This window comes from Larimichthys crocea, chromosome XI, assembly GCF_000972845.2.
Source record: "Larimichthys crocea isolate SSNF chromosome XI, L_crocea_2.0, whole genome shotgun sequence".
Classification (NCBI taxonomy): Eukaryota; Metazoa; Chordata; class Actinopteri; family Sciaenidae; genus Larimichthys; species Larimichthys crocea.
In genome coordinates, this window is record NC_040021.1 from 4,508,185 (window position 1) to 4,531,814 (window position 23,630).

The 23,630-nt window shown below is 43.3% G+C and overlaps 1 protein-coding gene across 5 annotated transcripts in view; it reads right to left on the reverse strand.

Annotated features, from left to right (window-relative positions):
• gphnb (gephyrin b) overlaps positions 1 to 23,630 on the reverse strand; it is an 85,712-nt gene that overhangs the window by 37,012 nt on the left and 25,070 nt on the right. For all 5 annotated transcript variants that reach the window (XM_019277028.2, XM_019277027.2, XM_019277029.2 and 2 more), the window contains exons 2-8: positions 22,579 to 22,657; positions 14,285 to 14,342; positions 14,090 to 14,182; positions 9,238 to 9,332; positions 8,724 to 8,790; positions 3,419 to 3,691; positions 1,426 to 1,560 (exon numbers count right to left, since the gene is read on the reverse strand). In XM_019277028.2, coding sequence (XP_019132573.1) covers positions 1,426 to 1,560; positions 3,419 to 3,691; positions 8,724 to 8,790; positions 9,238 to 9,332; positions 14,090 to 14,182; positions 14,285 to 14,342; positions 22,579 to 22,657 — 800 coding nt within the window. The remainder of the gene's footprint in view (positions 1 to 1,425; positions 1,561 to 3,418; positions 3,692 to 8,723; positions 8,791 to 9,237; positions 9,333 to 14,089; positions 14,183 to 14,284; positions 14,343 to 22,578; positions 22,658 to 23,630) is intronic.

Below are 23,630 nucleotides of genomic sequence, written 5' to 3' on the forward strand. Positions count from 1 at the left end.
TAGCTTTTTAGGTTATATTTAAAATTACAATAAAATTCAGGGTTAGTCTCAGGATCAAATCTGCACTTTACAATACAATAAAGTGCAGACTTGTAGCTTTAAAATGGCAGCAAGACCTGACTGAATCTTAAGCATGAAAGTTCTCGTTTTCAACCATCGAAATTCTAATTTGGCAAAAGAAAAATCCCAACTCAAGGTCCACTTATCAGCTTCATCAACAGATGGAGTTTGTTTATTTGTCATGGAGATCTCTCAACACGCAAGCTCAGTAACCGTCATGAGTATACTGAATCTCCTGGAGGAGATTCACTGCTCCAAGAAAGAGACCGATCCAGAGAAAATCCAGTAAAGATTTAAGATACTTTCATTAACACTTAGACACATATTTTGCATCTCTATCGGCCAGATCACAAATCTGATTACGATTCGTCTCGGTGTTCACAAACTCGGCCCCCGTCCAGTTCAGAAGGAGGCGGTGATGCACCCGAAGTTCTAACTTTTCTGCACTTTGAGTTACAATAACAGATTAAAGATGTGAGTTAATCATATTTATGGACTACAAGAGCAGACAGAAGCTCCTTGGCCCCATACAGATCAATGCCCTCCCACTCACACAGATCATTCAGTGGCTGAACTGATCAGGGGTTAGATCAGCTACAACAGTGCGTCCTTGTATCTGAATATATGTGCAGAAATATGAATAAAAAATTAAAACAAATAATAATTTCCTTGTTCTTTTAATGAGACAGCTAAGTTCAGTGACTTTTAGTTTAACTTTAGTCGCCGTTATCACAAACAGAGAGACGATGGGTGGTGGTTACTGCCACAGTTTACTGACGTGGTTATATATAGTTATATATCAGCTGTCTCTTGTTTACACAGACAGACACAGACTTCAACATCTGACTCAAACTATTGTGTTCAATATTTCTTTTTCTGCTGAATACTTTGACACGGTTGCAACTTAGAGTATCTCGAATTGTGTTGTCAAAGTACTTTAGATGATTCCTTAACTTTTAACCCAACCATAAGAGCGCTATGGATGAGCTTGCATGTAAATAGATCCGTCTCCATGACAACTGCCCGTGACAACTCTATCTATCTGCTGAAGAAGGGGTTAAAAATGTCCAGGATAAGTAAACCTCGAGCTGGAGCGACTGAATTTCAACTTTGTCTGAGCTGTCAAAGTGTTGTCAGGTTTACCAAGCATGCTCCTATACTTTATATCAAGAGAAGCAAAAGATCCATGATGGTTTTCATGTATTCATACATCCCCAAATCCCTTTTTCCCCACCCTCACCCAACCCGTCAGATTTCTCTTGCATCCAGTCTGTCCACCGCCGCCGCTTCAGGATAATGATCAAACTTAGTGTTGAGGACTGAATCCGTGGTTGTGTTGAGTGTGTTTCCTGCACGTGTACTCACTTTGGGTGTGGGACAGGAAGCGGTAGAGAGGCGGGAGGTGGCCTGGGCGCGGGGCGACTCCGAGGGCGTGGTGCTGAGAGAGGCTGTATCCCTGGGCAACACCTGCACACCCCGCGAAATAATGGAGTCTGGGATCTGAGATCACACACACACACGCGCACAGACAGACACACAAACGTACGCAGACACACGTGTAAACACCACACACCGTAGGCAGCACGCATACACATAGATATATTCAAGATCCGGGAAGACACACACACACACACACACACACACATATATATATATGTATATATATATATACACACAGCGTTCAGACCTCTCTACTACATAGTCAAACTTAAACGAACACGCCTACTCACAGGGTTGATGCGGATGAAAGGCAAATGGCCTCAAAAATGTGACACGATGATGACAAATAATGAGATATCGGGGGGCGGGGTCTTACCAACATCCATCTGTGACTGGACAATGAGGTGGGATGTTACCCTGACAACAGAGCCATGAAGCAGGGTCCAGGCTGCAGACAGGGCAGGATAGGATGATGGGTATGGAGAGATACTTGATGTTACATATGACTGCACAGAGTAGACGCGCACGCACAGATGTGTATGTAGAGACACACGGTCATGATATATGATGCACAGAAATATATGACAGATTTCTATTAAACTACAGGTTCACTGTCTTTCAACTCCAATGTTTGTTTGCTCAATAAGAGGAAGCTTACCTCCTCTTTTTGTCTTTCTCTCTATGTGCTACTGACAAAAAGGATCAGAGAGCGTACTTCACACTGGTTTTTATTGACTTGACTTTTGCATAGCTTCTGGCAAAGATGTATCCGAGAGAAATAAAGTCAATAAAAACCTAAAAAAGAAGCTTGTTTTCAAATTAGCTGAGTCTCAGCCTGAATCTTTTTTTTTTTGGTTTGGCTAGACTGTGCCACACGATGCAACATGCAGGAAACCAATAATCCACTCTGCAAATGCTCCTGATCAACAACATCTGGACATGCTGTCAATGACAGGACTTTAGAAGAAAAAATGTAGAAAAATATAAATGAAATCGACTGATTATGACTGGAAGAAGTGGATGAGAAGAACGCAGCGTTAAGTGTCGATCAGGATGATCGCTATTGAGCAGGTCCAGCTTCTTAACGGTGTCGGAAAAATACAAATTAATCACTGTGCACTTTCAAAAAAAGAGTTGGAGGTGTTATCCTGTTGGGGCATGTTTACGAAGCCCAGCAGGAGGCAGCAAGCGAGGCATTGTTATTAAGGCATGGATTGAAAAACAGTAAATCTATCATTTCAAGGTACCTGTAGCATTTTTAAACATCAATGTGTCACGATGAGAGTCTACTTTTGGTATAATAATATCTGATCAGGTTGAATGGTGCCAGCATCCTGTTTCTGTAACTTTTGGCTCTGGGTATAAGAAGTACGTAACGCTTTAAAACAACACCAGCTATAACAGATTTTTGATGAAGCTGGATCATATTTTCTGCTTTCCCTCTGATGCACCGGAGGAGGATTTGTGTTTACACTGGTACCACTAGCGTTTTGGACCTCAGGAAGGTGGCACAGGAATGTGGAAAAGAACCAGAGCTGGGCGAGTAACAGCAACACAACCATACTCAGCAGCAGAGGCAGAGCGTTGCAGAGCTGAAGAGGCCAAGAGGTCAACTAAGGAAGCGAGGGAAAGAAAAAGAGACCAACTGGGCGAGAGGCTGCCAAACAAATCTGAGAATGACTTTTATTCGTTGGCGAGAGCTTGGTGGAACAAAATGCTGAAAGACAGACGCCGAGCTGGGCTGAATTTTTGTAGTGACTCATTGATGTTAAAATGCTACGTCCAGCACCTTTAACACACGTCTGAATGAATGATGTGAACATGTATAGATGACCATTTGAAATGAATATAGTTAGATCTCTGAAAAAACTGCAAACAGACAAACGTCGGCCCCCTCTCCTCTTCTCCGTCCCGGTACCTTAGCGGCGATGGATGCGGCGGTGATGTGGGAGGAGGAGCTGTCCTCGGTGGACGCCACGCCGCTGTCCTTCTTCTCCTCGTCCTCCTCCTCGCACTGCACGCCCTTGTCCTCCGTCTGGCGGTGCGGCGAACTGTTGGGCGGCGGCGAGAGCGGCGGCGGTGGCGACGGCAGGTCCTCCAGCTCGTCCGCCGCCTCCTTTACCTTCACCACCGCGTCCCGCAGGAGGTCGATGGCGTGCGGCAGCGCTGGCAGGATGAACTGGAAGCACTCCTGGAAGAGGCAGAATGGGAGAGGAAGAACATCAGTGAATATTCACCAAACATTTCCCGCTATTTTGACTTCATCAGCACATCAGGGATAACTGAAAATATGAATAAAGTATGGTGTGTTCGAGAGAAGTTGTGTGACGTGATGGGCTCCCATTCATTCATTCATTCATCTATCCAAATAAGAAAAAAAGGCAAAGTAGAACTGAAGGACTAGAAATAATTAGTCAGTATAAACATATTTCAAGAGAAAGAGAAAGTAAGAAGAACAGATTGTTGAGTATGACATTACTACTGATCGATTATCCTGAATTTATCAAGGCAGGACATCCACAGCTAAGAAAATGGATGGACATCTGACACATTGCACAAAAATATGATAAATTATACTTAAATACAGTGTTGATGTGTCTGTGTCAAACACAGGCTTGATTCTCTTGAGGTATTTGAGAATTCACAGTACATTACTATGACCATGAGTACAGTTATTAGTTTTCTTCCTCAACCCTGGTCACAGCACCTCCGTTGGGCCACGTTTCTACGAGCTTCCCTTCCTCCCTCCATCTCCACTTTCCTCTCCGGTGTTTCTCCGGCGTGCCTTTGGGCTCCTCGGCTAAATGCTAAACGCTCCGTTCTCCTCTCTCCCAAGACAAGAAGCTAATCTGTGAAATTATTTATCTTCCTGTGTATTTTAAGCATTGAGAAGATGCATTATTAATCACGCCCACGCTTTTACAGTATCCACACCGGCTGCGAATGCGTTTTTTCGGAGCAACCTTTCCCACTTCCACATCCCGTTGTTTTAATGTGTGCATATCGCAGGCTGGATTAAATATGACGATGTTAATCTTGATTTGACTTGAATTTAAAACCCGTAGATCTACTCTAGGATGCTGACTGGAATAGCATCGTCGATGGACGCCTCAGACTGTTTGAATGGGTTAAACTCAGTAGTTGACCACCAGCCCACCAGGCCTGCTAACCTTTCCACCCCATACCCTCGCCTTCACTCACACACACACACACACACACACATCAGCACACAGTAGACTCTTTATGCCTCTTGCTGTCTGTGTTTGAAGCCCACATCTGAGCATTTTTGTGGAAGATGTGGAAAAGAGGGTTGGGCTGAAGTGGGGAGGAGTTGGAAAAAAGAAGGATGGTGTCAAGAGCCTGGAGACATTCCCCCTCTTTCCCGTTTTCTGCTTTTATTGCATGTCGGGGAATTTTTTTTAGGTACGTCAGGAGTGTTTTTTTTTTTTCTTTTCTCTCTCTCCCCTCTTATTCTCTGTTTTGTCCTGGAGGAGAGTAACTGTCAAGAGCACTAAAGAGCAGAATCCCTGGATATACTGCCAACGGATGAGAGACACAAGCGAGAGAGAAGGATGGAGGAAGAAGAGGAAGGAGATGACGAGAGAGGATGACAGACAGAGAGAGAGAGAGGGAGAGAGTGGAGACGTGGAGACGGAGAGGATGAGATCTCGAGAGATTAAGAGAGACAGAGATTCGGCGAGAGAGAGCGAAAAGAGACTGCGACGGAAAGTGAGACGGACATAAAAAGTGACGGAAAAACAAGAGAATCAGGGACAGGCGGAGAAGGAGAGATGGAGAGCGAGAGGAGAAAACGGCCAAGACAAGTTTCTTAAACTCTTCTCCAGTACAACAGGAGGACGCGCTTCAGTTTCTAGATCGCTAAAGTTGCAAGACGACGGATGACAAGTTCAAAAGTTTGAGGACTTTTGTTTTTATATTGGCGACAGAACTACGGTTAAGCTTTGTTAGAACCTTTTATCTGAGTCAATTTACATGCCGATTTAAAGCAGATTAGAGTAACTAAACAGATCATGTGACATGTCTCCACACTTCCCTCTTACCATTACCTGTTTTTTTTCTTTAATCCTGCAAGAATTACTCATATAAAATGGTCGAATTCAGTTGAATTGGGGACATACAGAGTTGAAAGAACTCATTGCAGGGTCAGAAATTCAAATCCTTGGACCTGAAGTGCTGCACCCTGTTGTTGTGGGTGTGACTACTTGATAAATATTCAGCTTCTTTTCAAACAATAGTTTTCCTGCACCTTGATAGTAAATGTTCACGGCCTGGCGCTGGTCTGCAGCGCAGTGGTTGGGAACATTTTTTTAAAGTAATACGAGGCTTTTACTCCCTTTAACAGAGCATTCAGGGTGAGTAAATTGTAGTCCATTTACTTTTTGTCTCCAAATATATGACATGTACATGTAGACAAAGAGGTAAAGTCTGAATAGATGAGTTCTCAGCCAATAACAGACGATGCTGAATATGAATATAAATGCAACGCAATGCTCTGATGTACGCAGTGGTGCAAATATGATTCACAGGGTGGAATTGCAATCAGTTCTGTGGTTTTTGCTTTTAATAAAAAAAATATAATATAAATAATAAAATAAATCTGTCCCATTAAACAGAAATGTCATCACAGTGGGTATAAACGTCTTCCCCGCAGGTTATTATCATCACGGCAGGTGGAAGCATCATCGCCAAAAGTCAAAAGAAGTTGTCCTCACGTGAAAAAATGTTACCATAACAAGTAGATACATAACTGCTACAGGTAAGACATCGGGGCAGGGAAAGCGTCATTAGTCGCAGGTAGAAACATCACTGCAGGAGGTGGGAGTGTCATCTCTCTGAGCGTGGACGTCAACGACATTACAGCTGCAGCGTTTGAGATGTTCGGTCCATGAATGGAAACATCACGGTGTAAAATATCATCGCTGCATTTTAAAAACAACGTCTACACCCCAAGAAAAAATCCACGTGAAGTGTAGTGGTTACAATATCTGCCCTCTCTCTGGAGGAAATCAATGAAAAATTATTGTTATTATCATCATTACAAGTATTATTGTTATTGCTGCTGTTATAATTATTGTTGCGGAAAGCCTGCCCAGCATCTGTTAAAGGAAAAACGGCATCATGGTCATGCCTTGACGTGCATTGATGAACACTGATGAGAAGCGTTGGCCCTCGTTCAAAGCTGATCTCAAAGCAGCAGCTCTGTTTGACCAATACCTGATTTTAAAGGGTTTAAAGGTGCACTCCGCTGATTTTTACATTACATACCATTTATTTAAGTAGCTGACCCTTTTTTTTATCCAAAGTGACCTACAATAAACGCCAAAAATATGCAAGAATCATCGTCGTCAGATATGCTGAATTAGTTCAAGTGTTTGTTTTATGGGCCATAGTGCAGTCAGAACAGGTGAGTTCAGACTGCGTCAGAAGTCGTGCGTATTCTTTTGCTGTTCTGATGTCAATGAGGAACTGAGCAGTGTGGATTTTGTGGATCTTGGCCTCCACCTTGAAGAAAGTAGCTCGGCAGTAGACAGTTGTCATTAGGGTTATCTCAGATTGGGGATTCACGTTTTTAGCAGAAAGTCAGTATTATGAAGTTGAGGTGTGGAGATTGTGGCATTTACCAGACAGGGAAGGTCTAATGTAGGGGTCGGGAACCCTGAAAAAGAGCCATGAAAGCCACATATTTTAAAATGTATTCCCGTGAGAGCCATATAATATTTTTTAACACTGAATACAAATAAATGCGTGCATTTTTAAGCAAGACCAACAATTTTAGAGTATAATAAGTCTATGAATGCATTCTTTTTAATAATGTTGTTATACTGAAGCTAAACAATAATAAATAAAATACTTCATAACCTTAATGTGACTTGTCGCAGGCTGGGCGCAAAGAAGACCACCGGGCTCTCTCTCAGAGGGAGGGATAGAGGGAGATGCCCGGCCAAGGCTCCGTCCAGCATGGACTAAAACACAGCACGGACACTTCAGAAGCTATTTGGAATGAGTTAAAATGAATTTACAAAGTAGTTTTTAAGACTGCACATTGCTAGCGGATCTATTTTCTGACCCAGAGTGCGTCCGTGACTGGTTCTGAATGAGGGATGTTTTAGTGGTACGCAGTACCGGACCGTACCGGCTTACTTTCACCCCTGTCTGCGAGCCAGATGCAGTCATCAAAAGAGCCACATCTGGCTCGCGAGCCATAGGTTCCCGACCCCTGGTCTAATGGAATATGCTATTGAGTTGCATTAAAGGACATGTATATAATATCCACAATGAACAGTCAGATCAATCCTCCTTCAGTTTGACTATTCAGATTCAGCGTCCCCTCCCCTGAAATATACTAATTTAAAGTCACAATCTAAACAACATATAAAGTGTAAATGAGGCCAAAGAGACAAAATGAGCAGCTAAGAGACGCACAGACATAAGGGGGCTTCGTCTGGCTGGCTCAGCTGGACTTCCCTCCGTTATCTTTATGACAGGAGATCATCGTAATAAAAGCTTGCAATGGGCGGCTTGTGCCGTTAACTTTAACTGGGGGTTGATGAGGGAGACACTAATATGGCAGCAGATGGGGGGAGAGGTGGCGTAATTGATTAAAAGAAATACTAAAATCGATCAGGAGAAGCGGGCGCGTAACGAGACAGAGACAGATGCGCGGGTCAGCGCGGCAGAGAGGGGGAGACAGATGGAGGAGGGAGGAAGGAGACACACACAAACACACACACACACACACACACACACGCATAATGTAAACACAAACACAAACACACACACATAATGTAAACACAAACACACACATGTGCTCGGCTGCTGTGGACAGAAACACATCAGAACACACACTGATCCATGCTGCACGCACAGATATCGATAAATCATTCAAACGAACACACACACACACACACACACACACACACACACACACACACGATGTTTGCAGGTCAGACTCTGGAGTCAAGTTGACCTTCAACACAAGCAGTCCTAAGATAATGTTGTCCATACAAACAGGTATTTTCCATCCAAGTCACCGGTGAACTCGTCAGCACAGGAGCAATTAGTGTTTAGTGCCTTGCTCAAGTCCAGCGTCTGATCTGTCATCTTCCAGTCTGAGTTTTCTTGTGTTTATCCTCCTCGTCTCTTGCCGGTCAGACGAATCTGTATCTTACTTACACCCGCCGTCATCCACGGCGTTTCCTTACCTGGGAGCCTTTCTTGCTTCCTGGTAAGTTAATGATGAGCGTCTTCCCTCTGATACCACACACAGGTCTGTAACACAAAAAACACAGAGCAACGTTTATATGAATACGGAGGGAGGAAGGAAGGAAGGAAGGAAGGAAGGAAGCGGGTTAACGCTTGATTATGGTGATATATGCCTCTCCCTCCGACCTTAAAGCCTCGATTCAGTGTTTCACAGTGCGCTGTGCTTCGTCACGGGCGATGAATTAAAGTCGCTCAGCATTTTGTCTCACGTGAAAAGGTGAGACGGTCTACTCACGCTGTACTGTTATCGATCTGTGAGCCTGTACTGTCTCTGATCAGGTCTAAATACATGCACAAAGCATGCACCACTCATCGTGTCCGTGCCTTCGTCTGTTCTCGTGCTGTGTATTTTCATTCCCGTGTTGCTCTTCATAAAACTACCTGTTCAAATAGAGGATTAAATGACAAATTAATTCAATTTAAAGATAAAGTATGCGAGAGTGCGTGTCCGACCTGGAGAGCATGCCTAGCGGCGTGACGTTGAGAGATCCCATCAGCATCGCGAGAGACATCCCCGGAGCCTCGCGCTCTATCACCTCCTTAGTGGCCTGGAGAGAAGAGAGATGAAGAGGATGGTCATTAACAAGATCATAGTCTCGCTAAGCACGTGTCCATCTTAAGTCTTTATGAAAGGATTTATTCAAATGCTGCAGAGTTTATCCTGCAGATTAGATCAGGCAGGCTGAAGATACAGGCAGGAGTAGGGGTTTATATACAGAGACGGATGTTACCGTTTCCTCATGCTTAAAGAAGACGCTGTAACAAACAAACACAGACAGATCCATCCTTTCCAAAGTTACAGGGACTTCGATCTGTCGTTGAGTTTTAGCATTTTGTTTCCAAAACCCTGGATCGCAACGAAACAAACTTTCTCCTACGCTTTGGATAAAGGGAACGGCGTGGTGTTGTTCCCACCCTGCCTCTGACCCAGTCACTCACAAGATATTTATCACGAAGCGCGGAGCAGATGGACGAATTTCACAGTCGAATATCTCTGCGGTTTCAGAGAGTCATATTCAAGTTTTAGTTTACGTTTTGAAGTCTTTCACGCTGCCAGGGAGAGGGGGAACTATTTAGAGATGGATATGAAATAAAAGTGTACTTTTTTTCTGATATAACAAAGCTGATACAACTCTAAACATCAATATAATAAAAGAACAAGACATTGGGTTGTAGGTTATAAAGCAAATGGAGTCACAAGAGCAATACATTTTAAATATCGCATCTCTCTTTAACATTCAAGGTATTCAGTCATAGTAATATTTTATATATAAGGACCTGGAAACTGTTTTGGTTTCTCCAATTTCACTTTCAGTCTCGTTTTCTGTCAGAAGTCAAAAAACGACGTTTGTGGCTTTAATCCAGAGCGATTTACAGTTACAGAAAAATGAAACAAAAACAATAAAAAAGCTCAAGTCCTCGACCGAAAACATCACGGCAACATTAGAATAATCTCTCGTTAAAAAAAATCTTGTAAAGAGGCAAAGCTGCAACCTCTCCCGAATGCATCTCTCACCTCAAAACATCTGGACTGCCCTTCAAGTATTGATTTACAATCGCTCCTGCACAATCCATGCCTCAACTGCCCGAAGGCTGAAAAATCCTTATCTGACCTGTCTCCTCCCCCAACTACGATACATCCCCCATTAGCAATCAGGATTGATTCAATCAATGTTCGAATATGTCTTCGCAGTTAAACAGATTAATGTTGAATAAATTGACCCAGCAGCCTGGGATTTGATTTCACGGAGACCAGAAAGGATACAGGAGCGGTTTCACTATCTTTGTTTATGTGCAAAACGTGTAATAGGTTGTATACGGCATGTTCTTGACAGACAGATAGCAGAGAAGATAGGGCCTTCTCCTCCAGCTGTGTGTGTTGGGTGCCCTTGAGTTGAGTAACACTTCAAACACAGCATTAGAGAGGGAGAGAGGAGGAGAAAAAAGACTTTAAAGAAAGAGAGAGGAGCCACTGATGAGCATCGTGGGCTTGGACTCAGGAGAGGAGGAGGGAGAGAGTGTGGGAGGGACCGAGGAGAGGCGAGGACGCCTCGTCATACATGATGCAAAGTCACTGATTGGATGTTAGAAGGAGATGAGTTTGATTCAACAGGGGTTTAAACGACATGTTGAAGGAAGGGGACTGTGAGGTTTATATGATGAAATATGGCAAAATATGATCATAAAAAGGCCGCCCACGGTCAAATACAATATAACATTTTCCATACATCTTCCATAGTTTATGTGCCACGGGCTCATCAGAAGAAATCAATGTACTTGCAAGAGGAAATCAATTAACTGTTGGATGGCAGTTTATTTTAGGTCTACATGAGCGCTTCAGGCCAACTTTATCGTATGAAACTTTGAGATACTTCACTTTCCACTCTCTGCTACTTTATACTTGGACTCCTTTTCCGCTGGTAACAGAGTATTTCTACATCATTATTATTATTATCGCTACATTTACTGAAGTAAAAGAGTCTGAGTACTTCTTCCACCACCGGGCAGGACTAGAACTGCTGCAAGATGTTCATCAGAGGTTACATTTGTGTTGATTATGTCCCTGCAAACTACACCTTTCTATGTAACGATGTCCCAGCTGACAAAGACAACCGATCAGAGTCCTTCAACATGAAACTCCCTGAGAAAAAGAAGAAGTAGTCCGTATTGATTTCAGAAATGAAATCTATCTGGATTGCTAATGTAGACAGAGAGGACAACGGGTCAGATGAGGACTTCTCAGCCTCCAGATGGCTCAGACATGGTTTGTCACATTTGATAACGGATGCTTTGTAAAATACAGAAAGATGCAGCACTCACGCTTACAGAAAAACAAGGCAATTGAATCTTAAGCAACATTTATATTCCGGGGAGCGCACAAAGAGCCTGAAAGCTAAGACATGTAATCTCTTACTCCTGTCCCGCTTTCAGCTAAAACAGAAAACAGTCATGCGTGTCTCGCACAGCCTTTGAACACACGGACAGACGGAGAGAGATATCGTTGTCTCTGGCGCACGGGGTTGAATCAGATAGCAGCTTTTTTTATCAGTGACTACAGTGTCTACGTGGCTTCCCTATTCCAGGAAGGTTGCTGTCGGCCGTGATTGATGAGAACCGATGATACTGCTGAGAAGCACGGCTCATCCACCGCCAAATTGCTCGTGTGCGCGTGTGACAGAAGTAAAGCGGCGTAGATCCAAAAGAACGGTTGCGTGCGACGAGATGGGTAAATAAAAGATGCAGATGTAGAGTTCTGCATGTAGACACAACAGTACAATGCCTTTACAGTACAGCAGCCTGTGTATATACACGTGTGTGTGTGTATGCATGTCACACACACTTTCTATTTCATGTTTTCCGAAATTAATATTTAAAAATAGTGACCAGCAATGTTAAGAGAAACGTGTGTGACCACAGCTACATCAGACCGCTCTGCAGAGCTTGTAAAACTCTTGTTTCATGTAACTAGAACATAAAATCGTTTGCGTTAATGCACCCTAGAGTTACTGATCATAACCCGCTGATGCCATGTGAGTTGTCAAACTTATAAATATTGATTTAATCAGAACACAAACACGGTTTGATCGCAGCTTTATTAATGAAATGAAATATTGCGCGCGTGATCTTTATAATCTGGATTGGATTGGATTGGATAAGGGCTTTATTTGTCATTGTAACAGTACAGGTACAGTAAAACGAAATTGCAACACCAGTCTCATATCTCTCTAATTACATCTAAAATCGCAAAAAATATTGGAATTATTGGGAAAATCCGGCATCTTCTAAATACAAAAGTTTCCCTGAATCTATATTACTCTATGATTGATCCTTTTTTAAGTTACTGCAACATTGCTTGGGCTAGTACCCATCAAACTAAACTGCAGCCCATTTTTAGGTTGCAAAAACGTGCAGTGAGAATCACGGCTCTCCTCCAAGAACCCATACTTTACCTTTGTTTCATAAATTTGGTATTCTTAATATTTATCAGATTAATTACTTCCAGATTGCTCAGTTTGTATATTGTTCTTTAAACAAAACACTTCCCTCCTTGTTTGACAATTTTTTTTCTGCAAACAATCAATTTCATAATTTCTCAACTCGTAAAGCCTATCAGCTTCGGCCACCACAATCGAGAACTGTTTCATCACAATTTAAGATTTCCTACAGAGGTTCCAAGATATGGAATTCACTTCCTCCTCATTTTCTTAAACTCTCTCAACCAGCTTTTAAAAAATCTGTTAAACGTATGTTGTGTAATCAAGAACTGAATGTTCCGTTTAAATAATTATAACACCTTGATGTGTATATTATCCTGGATCTATGTGTTCAGCTTGCATTCTTATTCATACCCTGTAATTGTTTCAGGAGGTTCTCTTGACGAGCCCCTTGAGGGTTTTTTCGGACCTCCTTGCATGTCCGCTGTGCATAATATCCTTTTGCTGTTCGTTTGTTTTTGAGGTTTTTTTTTTCTTTTTCTTGTTTGTTTTATCTTTTATGGATAATGTAATTAATTATGTGCTAAATAAATCAAATCAAATCAAATCAAAAGTCTGTCCATACATATAATACATGTAATATGACAAGTGGGGGGAGGGTGGTAGAGGATGCAATCTGGGGTTGCAATCTGAAATATTTTTGATCGATTGATTCAAAAACATAAACAGCTCCTTTGTGAACAATTAGAAAATGTGTCAAGACTGTAAAAGTAGTTCATTAATCTATTATTAGTGATGAAAACACTCTCACTCTGACACCTGACACCCATTATCTCTCAACCGCTCGCTACACTATCCCATATTATTTTTCAAAAAAAAAAAAAAAAAAAAAGTGAGTCAATAAAGATCTAACTTCTGCCTCTTTATTTCCCATGTGACCATCGGGGCTAATTACACTGTGTGTTAATCAGCGCCGCGTGCAATCAGCGAAAACAGGCCGAGGTTCTCCGATTAAAGCAGCAACAGGAGAGATCTACCTTTCGACAGCGGATCTGTTTTACATATTAAGTTATCCTCACACTTCCGTTGGAGTTGTGTAACATCGCTTTCCTTACATGACCTCTTAAAAAAAAACAGTGTCCATATTTCACCCCGAGCTGTCCCCAGCTGCTTCTTACGTAACAAAGTTTTTTGGCCCATATTTTAATACAACATACTTATGAAATCTGAGCGGTGAAACGTGACTTTGGACGTCGGTTTCTATCTCTCCTTTCAGCCGACATACGCTGCTTTTTACGTCTCACTTCAAGTCAGATTTTTGCACAAAACAGGACAAAGAAAGAAAAACGGTGAGACACATCTGGACTCACCTCTGGTGTGACGTCTCTCGGGGCGAAGCCGGTGCCTCCGGTGGTTAGGATGAGGTTAAGTTCCTTTTCATCACACCAGTCTACCAGAGTCTCCTGTCGGTTCACACACACACACTATTAAATATACTCATCGCAGCATATATATATATAGACAGACACAGTAGATAATCAGACACTGATTGATAGATTACATACCTTGATCTCGTCGATCTCATCCGGCACTATCTTGTAGGCCGAGATCATACCCCCCAACCTGTGAAAGGAAGAAAGATCATTAGATCACGGATACAGTTATTAACGTGCATATTCCATCCCGTGAAGGGCATAAAAGATTCAAATGTAGGTCTCCTCCAACAATCCACGGCATGCTGTGGGGCTTGTGTAAAATTAAAATGCCTTTATTTTACAAGGAAGCATATTTAAAAGGATTCAACTGTTCTCGCAGTTATTAAAGTATCAGATTAAAGACATGATGCTCCCTGCAAGAACACCCTCTTTTTTTGAACAGGGAGGTCAAAAAGGTCGGACCTTGCCAGAAATCAGTGTTTTCTTTGACAAGCATTTAGAGAGCTTAAACTCAAGATGACCACAGGACCATAAACACTGCCCTGCTGCAGGTCAATCAACAGGTTAAGTAGCAGACGTTGGACATCTCATTTCTATCTTTCTGAGAGTATTAAAGCAAGAAAACGCTCATCTACCGAGTCCCATATCCCAGACACGCACCCCCAAAAAAGCTTGTAAATGTGAGTGTTTGTCTGACTGAGGCGATGTCTGTTGTTCAATTCCTGGTTTGACAGCAGAAACAAGACTTTGAAAGTAACCCTACATCTGTCGTTTAGGAAAACGCTGCTCTGTGAAATGGAGAGAGAACAGATGACAGAGTCAGAAGACGTGCGAGAGGAACAGAGGGAATAAAGACAAGGCTGGGTGAGAGACGTAGAAGAATATAACAGCAAACAAGGAGAGAGGAGAGAGAATGCCCTTGAACATCCCATCCTGGAAGGATTTTTCACACAGGACAAGACAGAGCTGCTGAACAGCGAGCCATGGTGCCCTCCTGTGGCCAGATTGAACACGACACCCCAAAAAAGAACAACCCCAGGCTCAAGGTGAAGGCTCTGCACAGACAGCCCTTATGTAACCCTTTTTCTTTTTTAAAGAAACGCTATTTTTGGGAGACTACTGCATCATGTTTCGCCTCCGCGTCAGCCACTAAAAAACGCCACGATACCCTCCCTTCACACAAAATGCCCATGAAACTCTGTGAACATTTAAAAAAACATGCACACACATGGAAACTCTCGCTCTCCTTGCAGACAAAGAATACACCCTTGGAAATGAGACACACTAAAGCAAGACAACGGTAAAAATTACCGCAGCAAGCATGGAGACGAGGCATGAAACTCAGAGGGAGGCTGTCTGCTTCTGACTAAAGAGGTGGAGAAGTCAGGAAGAATCATTTCATGAAAACACTGCACACACACACACATAGGACCACTCGGAGCATCCACTAACTTGTGCACCCACCCACACACACACACACACACACACACACACACTCCCCTGCTGACATTCCTGCGATGGCACGAGTGATTTACTTCTCCTGATGTGTTTCGGAGGGGAGGGCGTTTTTTGGCATCTTTCTATGTGTGTGTGTGTGTGCATGATCGTGTTCACGCGTGTGCATTTGTCCGTTTGTTTGTTTGTGCGTCTGTGTTACACCTCGGGAGAGTAAAGGAGCTGTCAGGACAAATCACCTCTCTCCCTCTCTTGGGGTTTTATTTTTTTATTTTTTTATGCCTCTCTGTTTCAGCCCAAATGAAAATATGCTCAACACAAATAACTAGGGTTCCTTCCCACCGTTTCCTAGGCAACCCCTGCTGCCTGAAGCCTCTAGTTGCCGTGGTGTTCACTGCGAGTGTGAGCGTGCGAGAGTTTGTGTGTGTGTGTGTGTGTGTTTTGTGTTGCATTTGTAACTATCGGGGATGCCATTTCTGTGCGAAGGCAGCAATATGTTGTTGAATGGACGTTTTTTTTTTCCGAGTGTGTGGAGGTGCACGGAGCATGGAAATATCTCTCAGGCATGATGCGTCTATTCATGTGTGCATGTCGGGAAAAAACTCAAACGCATCTGTGTTTACAGACATCTACGTGTGGCACGCTCACACAGAACATCTGCAGTATTTATAGAATATGTGAATGTGTGCATGTACGTGCACACGCTGTGTTTAAACACTGATGGATCCTGTGTGTGTGTGTGTGTGTATGTGCAGTTTGTTCACGCCACGTGTGAGTGTGTGTTTTCCTGGGTATGTATAATGTGTGCATACACAGAGCAGAGGTGTTTTTCTCACCGTGTCATGGTTTTCGGTTTCTTGTTTTAGCGTTTCCTGTTTTATTTTGTAATTCTGCCCTCTCCTCGTGTCCGTAACTTTGTGCCTTTGTTGCCAGTTTTGATCTGTCTGATTAGTTTTCATGAGTGTCTTGACACTTGGAGTGTTCCTTAGTTTCAGAGTCAGTTCGTCTTCATTCTATGTTCGGCTTTAGACTACTACTTTCTTGGACCAGGAGTGTTTCATGGACTTTGGATTTATGCTACTCCTTAATGGATTTGTTATCCTGCACAAGTTCAACCACTGAGTCTGCATTTAGGTCCTACACCTGTCAATATAATCCAATACAGTTCAGCATCCACCACAAACCCCTTCAAAATGAACATGCAGTTGAATCAACATCTCTCTGAAACAAACTGAATATAACCTTCATGAAAAGAGGATTTATTACAAGATTTCTGTGGGTAAACTGGCAATATGGTGTATGTTTGCATAAAAAGCAGAAATATGTGCGAATGTTGGGCTGCTGCACTAGCCTGGTACCAGACCTCTGAATCCCAAACAGTTTGTTCAGCAGTTCAAATAAGTCTGATGCTGTGACCATTGATGATTTAATCAGCTTTGTACGCAGAATAAGAAGGGAATGCACGGCTAGCTACTGTATCTACAAGACTACATCCATTAAAAAGTAGATGGTTGTTGCAGTTTAGTCCTTTTGTTGCATGTCATAAAGACAAAAATGCTAAAGAATTAAGATTAGACAATCACGATCAACACGGATTCTCGAACGACAGCTGCAGGTTCAGCGTGGACTGAAAACTACGTCACCAGGACAGACGCATCACTCACTGCTGACTGGTTAGGCCAAAACACAAACTACTAAAATGGCAATTCAGTCTGTATGTATGCACACATATGTGCATATATTTATATGTGTGTGTACATGCATAGGTTAGTACACATGCTGTATCTGTATATGTGCATATACGGTACAAAATATGTGTAGATGCATGTGTAAGTGTATCTGAATGTGCATGCTTATGGATGCATATATACAGTATGTGTATTTATACACGTGTGTTTCAGAGTGACGGACTTCTTTGCAGATAGAGCGCTCGGCTGGGAGGGTGCGCTCTGAATTGAGGGAAGCCTGGGATTAGATGGGAAACATTTTAATCTCTAACACCCATCTATGTCTCTTTCTGCTGCAGGGGGGTTACGACACATAAAGCTCTCCTTTAAACCGCAGGACAGAAGGTAGTCGGCCTTGGGATAAAGGCTTTTTGCACAAGACGTGGACAAATCCTGATGTGGGGCGGAGGAAGGAATGTAAGTGGGGGATGTAAGAGTGGGGCAGGTGGACGGAGTTGAGAGAAGTGTGAAGGGTGGTGGTGGTGGTGTTGGTGGGGAAGGTGGAAGAGCATGGCAGTAGTTTTTTGGCCTGAAAGCCCGGATGCCTCGGCCAAATCTTTCTATGAATAAAAAACGAGCACGGAGAGGAGGATAAAGAGAGAAAGACAGGAATGAGAGAGAGAAGGGAGGGATAGATTGTCAGGGGCACACTTAACAAGAGAGAGGAAATGTATGTGTGTGTGTGTATATACGTGGGTGCATGTGAGCCAGCTGCAAATATCGGTGGTTGTGGGACACTTTCAAGATAAGACCCATCTGCCAGGGTGATTTCATTAATAATACAAGCTCTTTGTACAGAGCACTCAATCTCACTCGCTTTCTTTCTCCTGCACACACACACACACACACACACACACACACACACACACTCTGTCCAGGGACAAGAGGAGAGCCTTGGCCATCTCCACGCTCCCAGTTGTAGCATGGAGCCCATTACAGCTGAGTTGTTGGTTCGTCCATGTGTAGGAAAGCTCTCAGGGGGTCACCTCTCAACATGTTAGCTGATAGAAGGAAGGATGAAGGGATGGAGGAGGAGAAGCAGAAGGAGGAGGAGGAGGAGTGGACTAGCCCACCTCTTCAAAACCCCATACTGTGATAAGATCTCTGAGTGCTCGGCGAGGGGTCCCTCTCTCATGATTCCACTCACGGCCACTAAACAACACATACAACGGCCTAAAAAACACACACACACACACACTCTCGCACACCCACTCTATAAAATATTCTGCGGACCACTCCACCCCACAAGTGTTCTATTTATTTACAGAATAAATGTCATCCTGGTTCTGATCTGCCAACTGCCGACAGTCCCTTCTCCCCATTTCATTTTCTTTTTTCCCCAAAAAAAAAACATCCCCAGCTGTGCCACATCATATCAAACAGACTTCATATATTTAAACGACAAAGTGAACATCTGCAGCCAAAACAAAGCGCGGCTCGTACTTGCACGCGTGTTTCAATTACTTTCGGGCCTGAACTACATGTTTGTTCAGGTCTGCGCGTAGAACCTCAGAATCACTGAGACTTTACTATCACGCAGCTGAGTCACATAATCACAAATATGTTTGCAGGGAGTGCCAAAAAAAGATGGAAATGCAATCTTTGCTATTTTTGTTTGGCACGTTTTTGACATGTACATTTAAAGGACTCGACTCGGCAACTAAACTTTTGTCCAGTTGTGTGAAAATTTTAATTTCTGTGCGTTGAAAACAGTTGTCGCCCATGATGCCTTGGGTTGAGTCTATTAATGACTCTCTTGTTTTTGTCTTGAAATGTACCACCAACCACCTAAAACTAGCCGGGTGCCGGGCAGAACAGACGCTAAAAAGAAGAATATTTTCACATCTCACTTTCAGGATATATAGAACAAACATATTATTGTTATTTTAAGTTGCTTTGAGTTGAGCAAACGCTCAAGGAGCAACATTAGCATTCATTTGTTCACCCGATGGATGTTAGTCCAGTGTTCATTCTCATTTTTTGCTCTGCTTTGGTCACCACCATGGTGATATGTTCACCGGATAGTTGCTAACTTTGTCTATCTGCTGTCTAGTCCTGAGCAAAATGGGTTTTTAAAAAGGGAAAACAGCAAAACCAAACAAAGTGTGAACTGAAATAGTAGATCTGGAAGGCTGCAAATCCAAAACAACGAGCTGAAAGTGGCTAAAATGCTCCGCAGGGCTGAGGCGAGGCGCTCTGTGCGTCACTCCGAGCGTGTCGCCTTTTGATTTGATCCATTGTTAATATAAAAACACCGAGCACAGCAGCTTTAACGGCGCGATTGCAGCGACCTACTGATGTGCATTTGGATGACGATATGATTGCTTAACTTTACATTAAACATTGCGTACAGGCAGGCGCTACATCTCTAAAGGTTTACGTGTGTGTGTGTGTGTGTGTGTGTGTGTGTGTGTGTGTGTGTCCTTGTCCCCTGACTGTCTCTTGACTGTGAAATTGGGCCTACTGTCACCCATCTGATTGACTTCTGGCTATTCTTAGCCATGACAATTTGTAAAATTGACAAAGGTTGTTACAACACAAGTCGCTGGAGGGCAAAGACACAGAGTTGGCTCAACAAGCCCGGGAGGGAGGCTCGCATAAACATAAACACACACAGACACACACACACACACACATTCGTGACACGTAAAAATATATAAATCTATAACATAATTACTCGCTCACACTGGAAAGGTAAATGTGTGTGCAAAAAAGCGACACACACACACACACAGAAAAGGACGACCACATGTACACACACTCATCTGTGTGTCCTTGAGTCTGGGTATCATTTGTTTGACCCCCCTCCCTTGTGTGTCTTGCTCTTTTTCTTTGTTGCCACGTATCATTTTTCTCTCCACCTGACACACCTCTAGAAGCTCCTGAATGCCAAACTGGGCAGACTGATTGATCGCATGTGCCAGTGAGTGTGTTTGTGTGGCTGCGATCATAGTTTATGTTATATGTCCTGCTGTGGTCCCATGCTCCCCTCCCTCCCCGCTCTCTCTGTCACTGTCTCCGTCACAGCGGCGGTGGCACATTGAGGGCACAGAGCTCCGGCTGGGAAACCTGATGGAGCCGCTGAATCACAGTGAGGCGTGGATTAACGTGGAGGATCTCAGGCCGGAGGAGGCCGGTCACTACTGTCCCTGCGACACAGCGGAGCAGACAGCGACGGTTAGACCGTCTGTCCGAAAATGTTCAGTTTACATGTTTAAGAGCGCTCTCTCTAATCCAAGATCGACTCTCTCGGTTAACTGGCACACAACACCTTCATCCAAAGTGTCCCTAACTCAGAGCAACACCATCAACCATCACTGGAAGTCCATTCCTTTCCCATGGAAATGAATGTGGACATGTATCGTAATATTTAATTACATAAATCCACGTCTTTTGTAACTTTTGTATCCAAACAAGGGTGGAGATTAGGATACATCGCCTAAGATTGAGTTACATTAAAGTGTTCGTTCACTTAATGAGTGATAATACTGCTTAGCATCTCTCGTACGTGTTTGTTTTATACCGAGAATACCTCTTACGTGTCATTTTCTTTAACAAAAGCATGATTTTTAGGAAAACTAAAGGAAGAAAGTACAAAATTTAAACTACCAGACTACTAAAGGGAACTTAATCCCTGCCTGGATCATGTCCGTTCAGAAGAGTTACATTCCTGTACCACAGATGAGTCAAAGGAAAATGGTAGGTGCAGAACTTTGATACCGTTAAATGGGTTAAAAAGCAGCCCAACATGCAAGACAGATATTAAAGAGTTAACTCAAGTCAGCACTGATCTTTTTAATATTTAACCAGCACCAAGTAATTTGAGATGTCCAAACAACATTAACCCTGTTAGACGGTTCTATAGGAAAAAAAATGAAATATGTTGCCGATGAATGTTTCCTGAAATCTTCACTGTGAATATTTTGCCGATACTTTACATTAAGAACACAATTTAAAAAAGGCAACTGAAGCATCGTCGGCTCAAGAAACAAACTTGAATGAGACGCACAACAATGCCACACAACCTCATCACGGCACCACATGACAGCGCAAAGAAAGCCACAGAAACGCACACATGCATACACAGATTAAAGCATGTCTGTGCTTGTAGCGACACGAACAAAACAATACAGAACAACTCCACAGATTCTCCCTCGTGTGCACGCTGTACAAATAAGCGTGCATTAGATCCCCGATCGCTCTCTGGCACTCTGTCTAGCGTGACGCACATGACATGGCACAAGCCTCCTCACGCTCCCTCTCTGTGTCACACATGCCTGACACATACATTACACATCAGCCTCGAAATAAACATACCGTAAAGGGACATGACAAGCATGGATCGGTGCAGGATCCCATAGCGGGGAGGGGGGGGGACTGGTGACACTCCAGTGATATTGACTGATGTGATATTGTGACAGTGGAGCAGGGTAGCACCGGCGAATCGATGGCGGGTGTGGAGGGTGACTTGGATGTCGTGTCGCAGGCTCAGGCGGCATTTTTCAAAAAGGCAACATGCGATTATTTATCGACTGATGTAAACTTCTTTTTTGCTTGATATTGCAATATTTATTAAGTTCTCATTATGTGGCCAAAAGTATGTGGACACAGGTCAATTAAAAAAGTTTTTTTTTCCCCCCAGTTTGGTGTGGAGGAACAGAAGAGGCGTGCACAGAGCCTGGACCTGATCTGTATCCAATCTCACCACCATCTTCGGGATGAACTACCGATGAACTCGGGGGTACTATGAGCCCGGCCATATCGCCCAACATCAGCACCCAACCTCACTAATGCTCTTGTGGCTGAATGGGTGAAAATCTGTTTCACAGAGAGATTTTTGTCTAGATTTTAGTTCACGTGTGATGGAAACGATTGTTTTCCTGTGTGTGTCCTGTTCTTTTGTCACCGATCACATCCCTGTCAAGGGAAACGGGTTGATGACATCGCCTCCTTTCGCTTCTTCGAACAAGTAATGACTTCTTGCGGCTACGCCAGCGTCATCCTTAAACAGAAGAGCGCTGCAGCTCTTTTGTTGTTGCCATGCACGCTGGGAATTTCTCTCCATAGGGCGACACCGAGCCCCGACATGTTGTGTCGAAGAGATATTTTTAGTTTCTTAGTTACACTCTTGCAGCTTCACACACGCAGATAACCTGTGCATCTTTTAGAGTGTTTAGAGTGAGCTGGTGTTATTTTGTCATTTTTTGGAGGTTTGCGTTCATCATGGAAAGAGTTACTCACAGGGAGGGGTCATGGACGAGATCTTTGAGGTTGACGCCACTGCGGTCCTCTGCGAGGTTTCGAAAACAGCTGTCACTCACTGGATAGACAGAGAGAGAAGAAAATTTAATTAGCACACAAATTCCTATTGTTACATCGGCGACACGTGACATAAATAAATGTAGGTTGTTACAAGGGAAAAGGTATTACGCTCTCAAAAACTTAAAGTCTGTGTAAAGTGAGAATAAATGTGCTCTGAGTTTGTCAGACCAAAGAAGAAAGTCAAGCAGCCATTTTGAAGCGACTGAAACATCTCTATCTGCTCTGCTCAGGGTGGCCTCAGCGTGTCATCGAGCCACCCTTTAAGGACCGCCCACAAAATCCTGGACTGAAAACTGGTGGAAAAACAGTTTGAACTCCACATTTCAGTAACATATCGTTCAAAGTCTTTTCACGTGTTTTCAGCAACTATTTTCCAACATATTTAATGTATATTGAAAGAAATCTCAGAATTGCTTTTACACAGACTTAAACTCCTCACAACATGGATAACAACATGTAATTATTCAAGTGAAATGATCTTTCTCTGCAGAGATGATGAAGACACCGCTCCAATTAAAGCACATCTCTGAAGAGTACTGCTTTTGGAAACATGTCTGTATTCATTCGCACATTTTGATCCACGTTTCACACCTGTGACTTGACAAAAAAAAAAACTGAATCTTGGTCATAGACGACTCTTCCATTGTGTTTTTAAATTAGAGAGAATAGGATGCTCTCATTTGCTGCAGCCCCACTTGTCAGTTTGGACTGTGCACCTGTACGGAAAAAATTATTTTGGTGTAACTGCTACGTTGCATTCTGCATCATTTCCTCGAATACGCCCACTACATGAACAAAGCGAACGCCGCCGTCCCACCCCGCACACCGAGCCGAAGCGAGGCCACACCTTCGCTCGTCTCCAACCTCTCTCCATGAAACCGCCGGCGACCCCTCAACTGCAGAGCAGGTGCGAACCACATGAGTCATCACGGTGATCACAGCCGGATAGAGTGACGGATAGAGCGAGACAG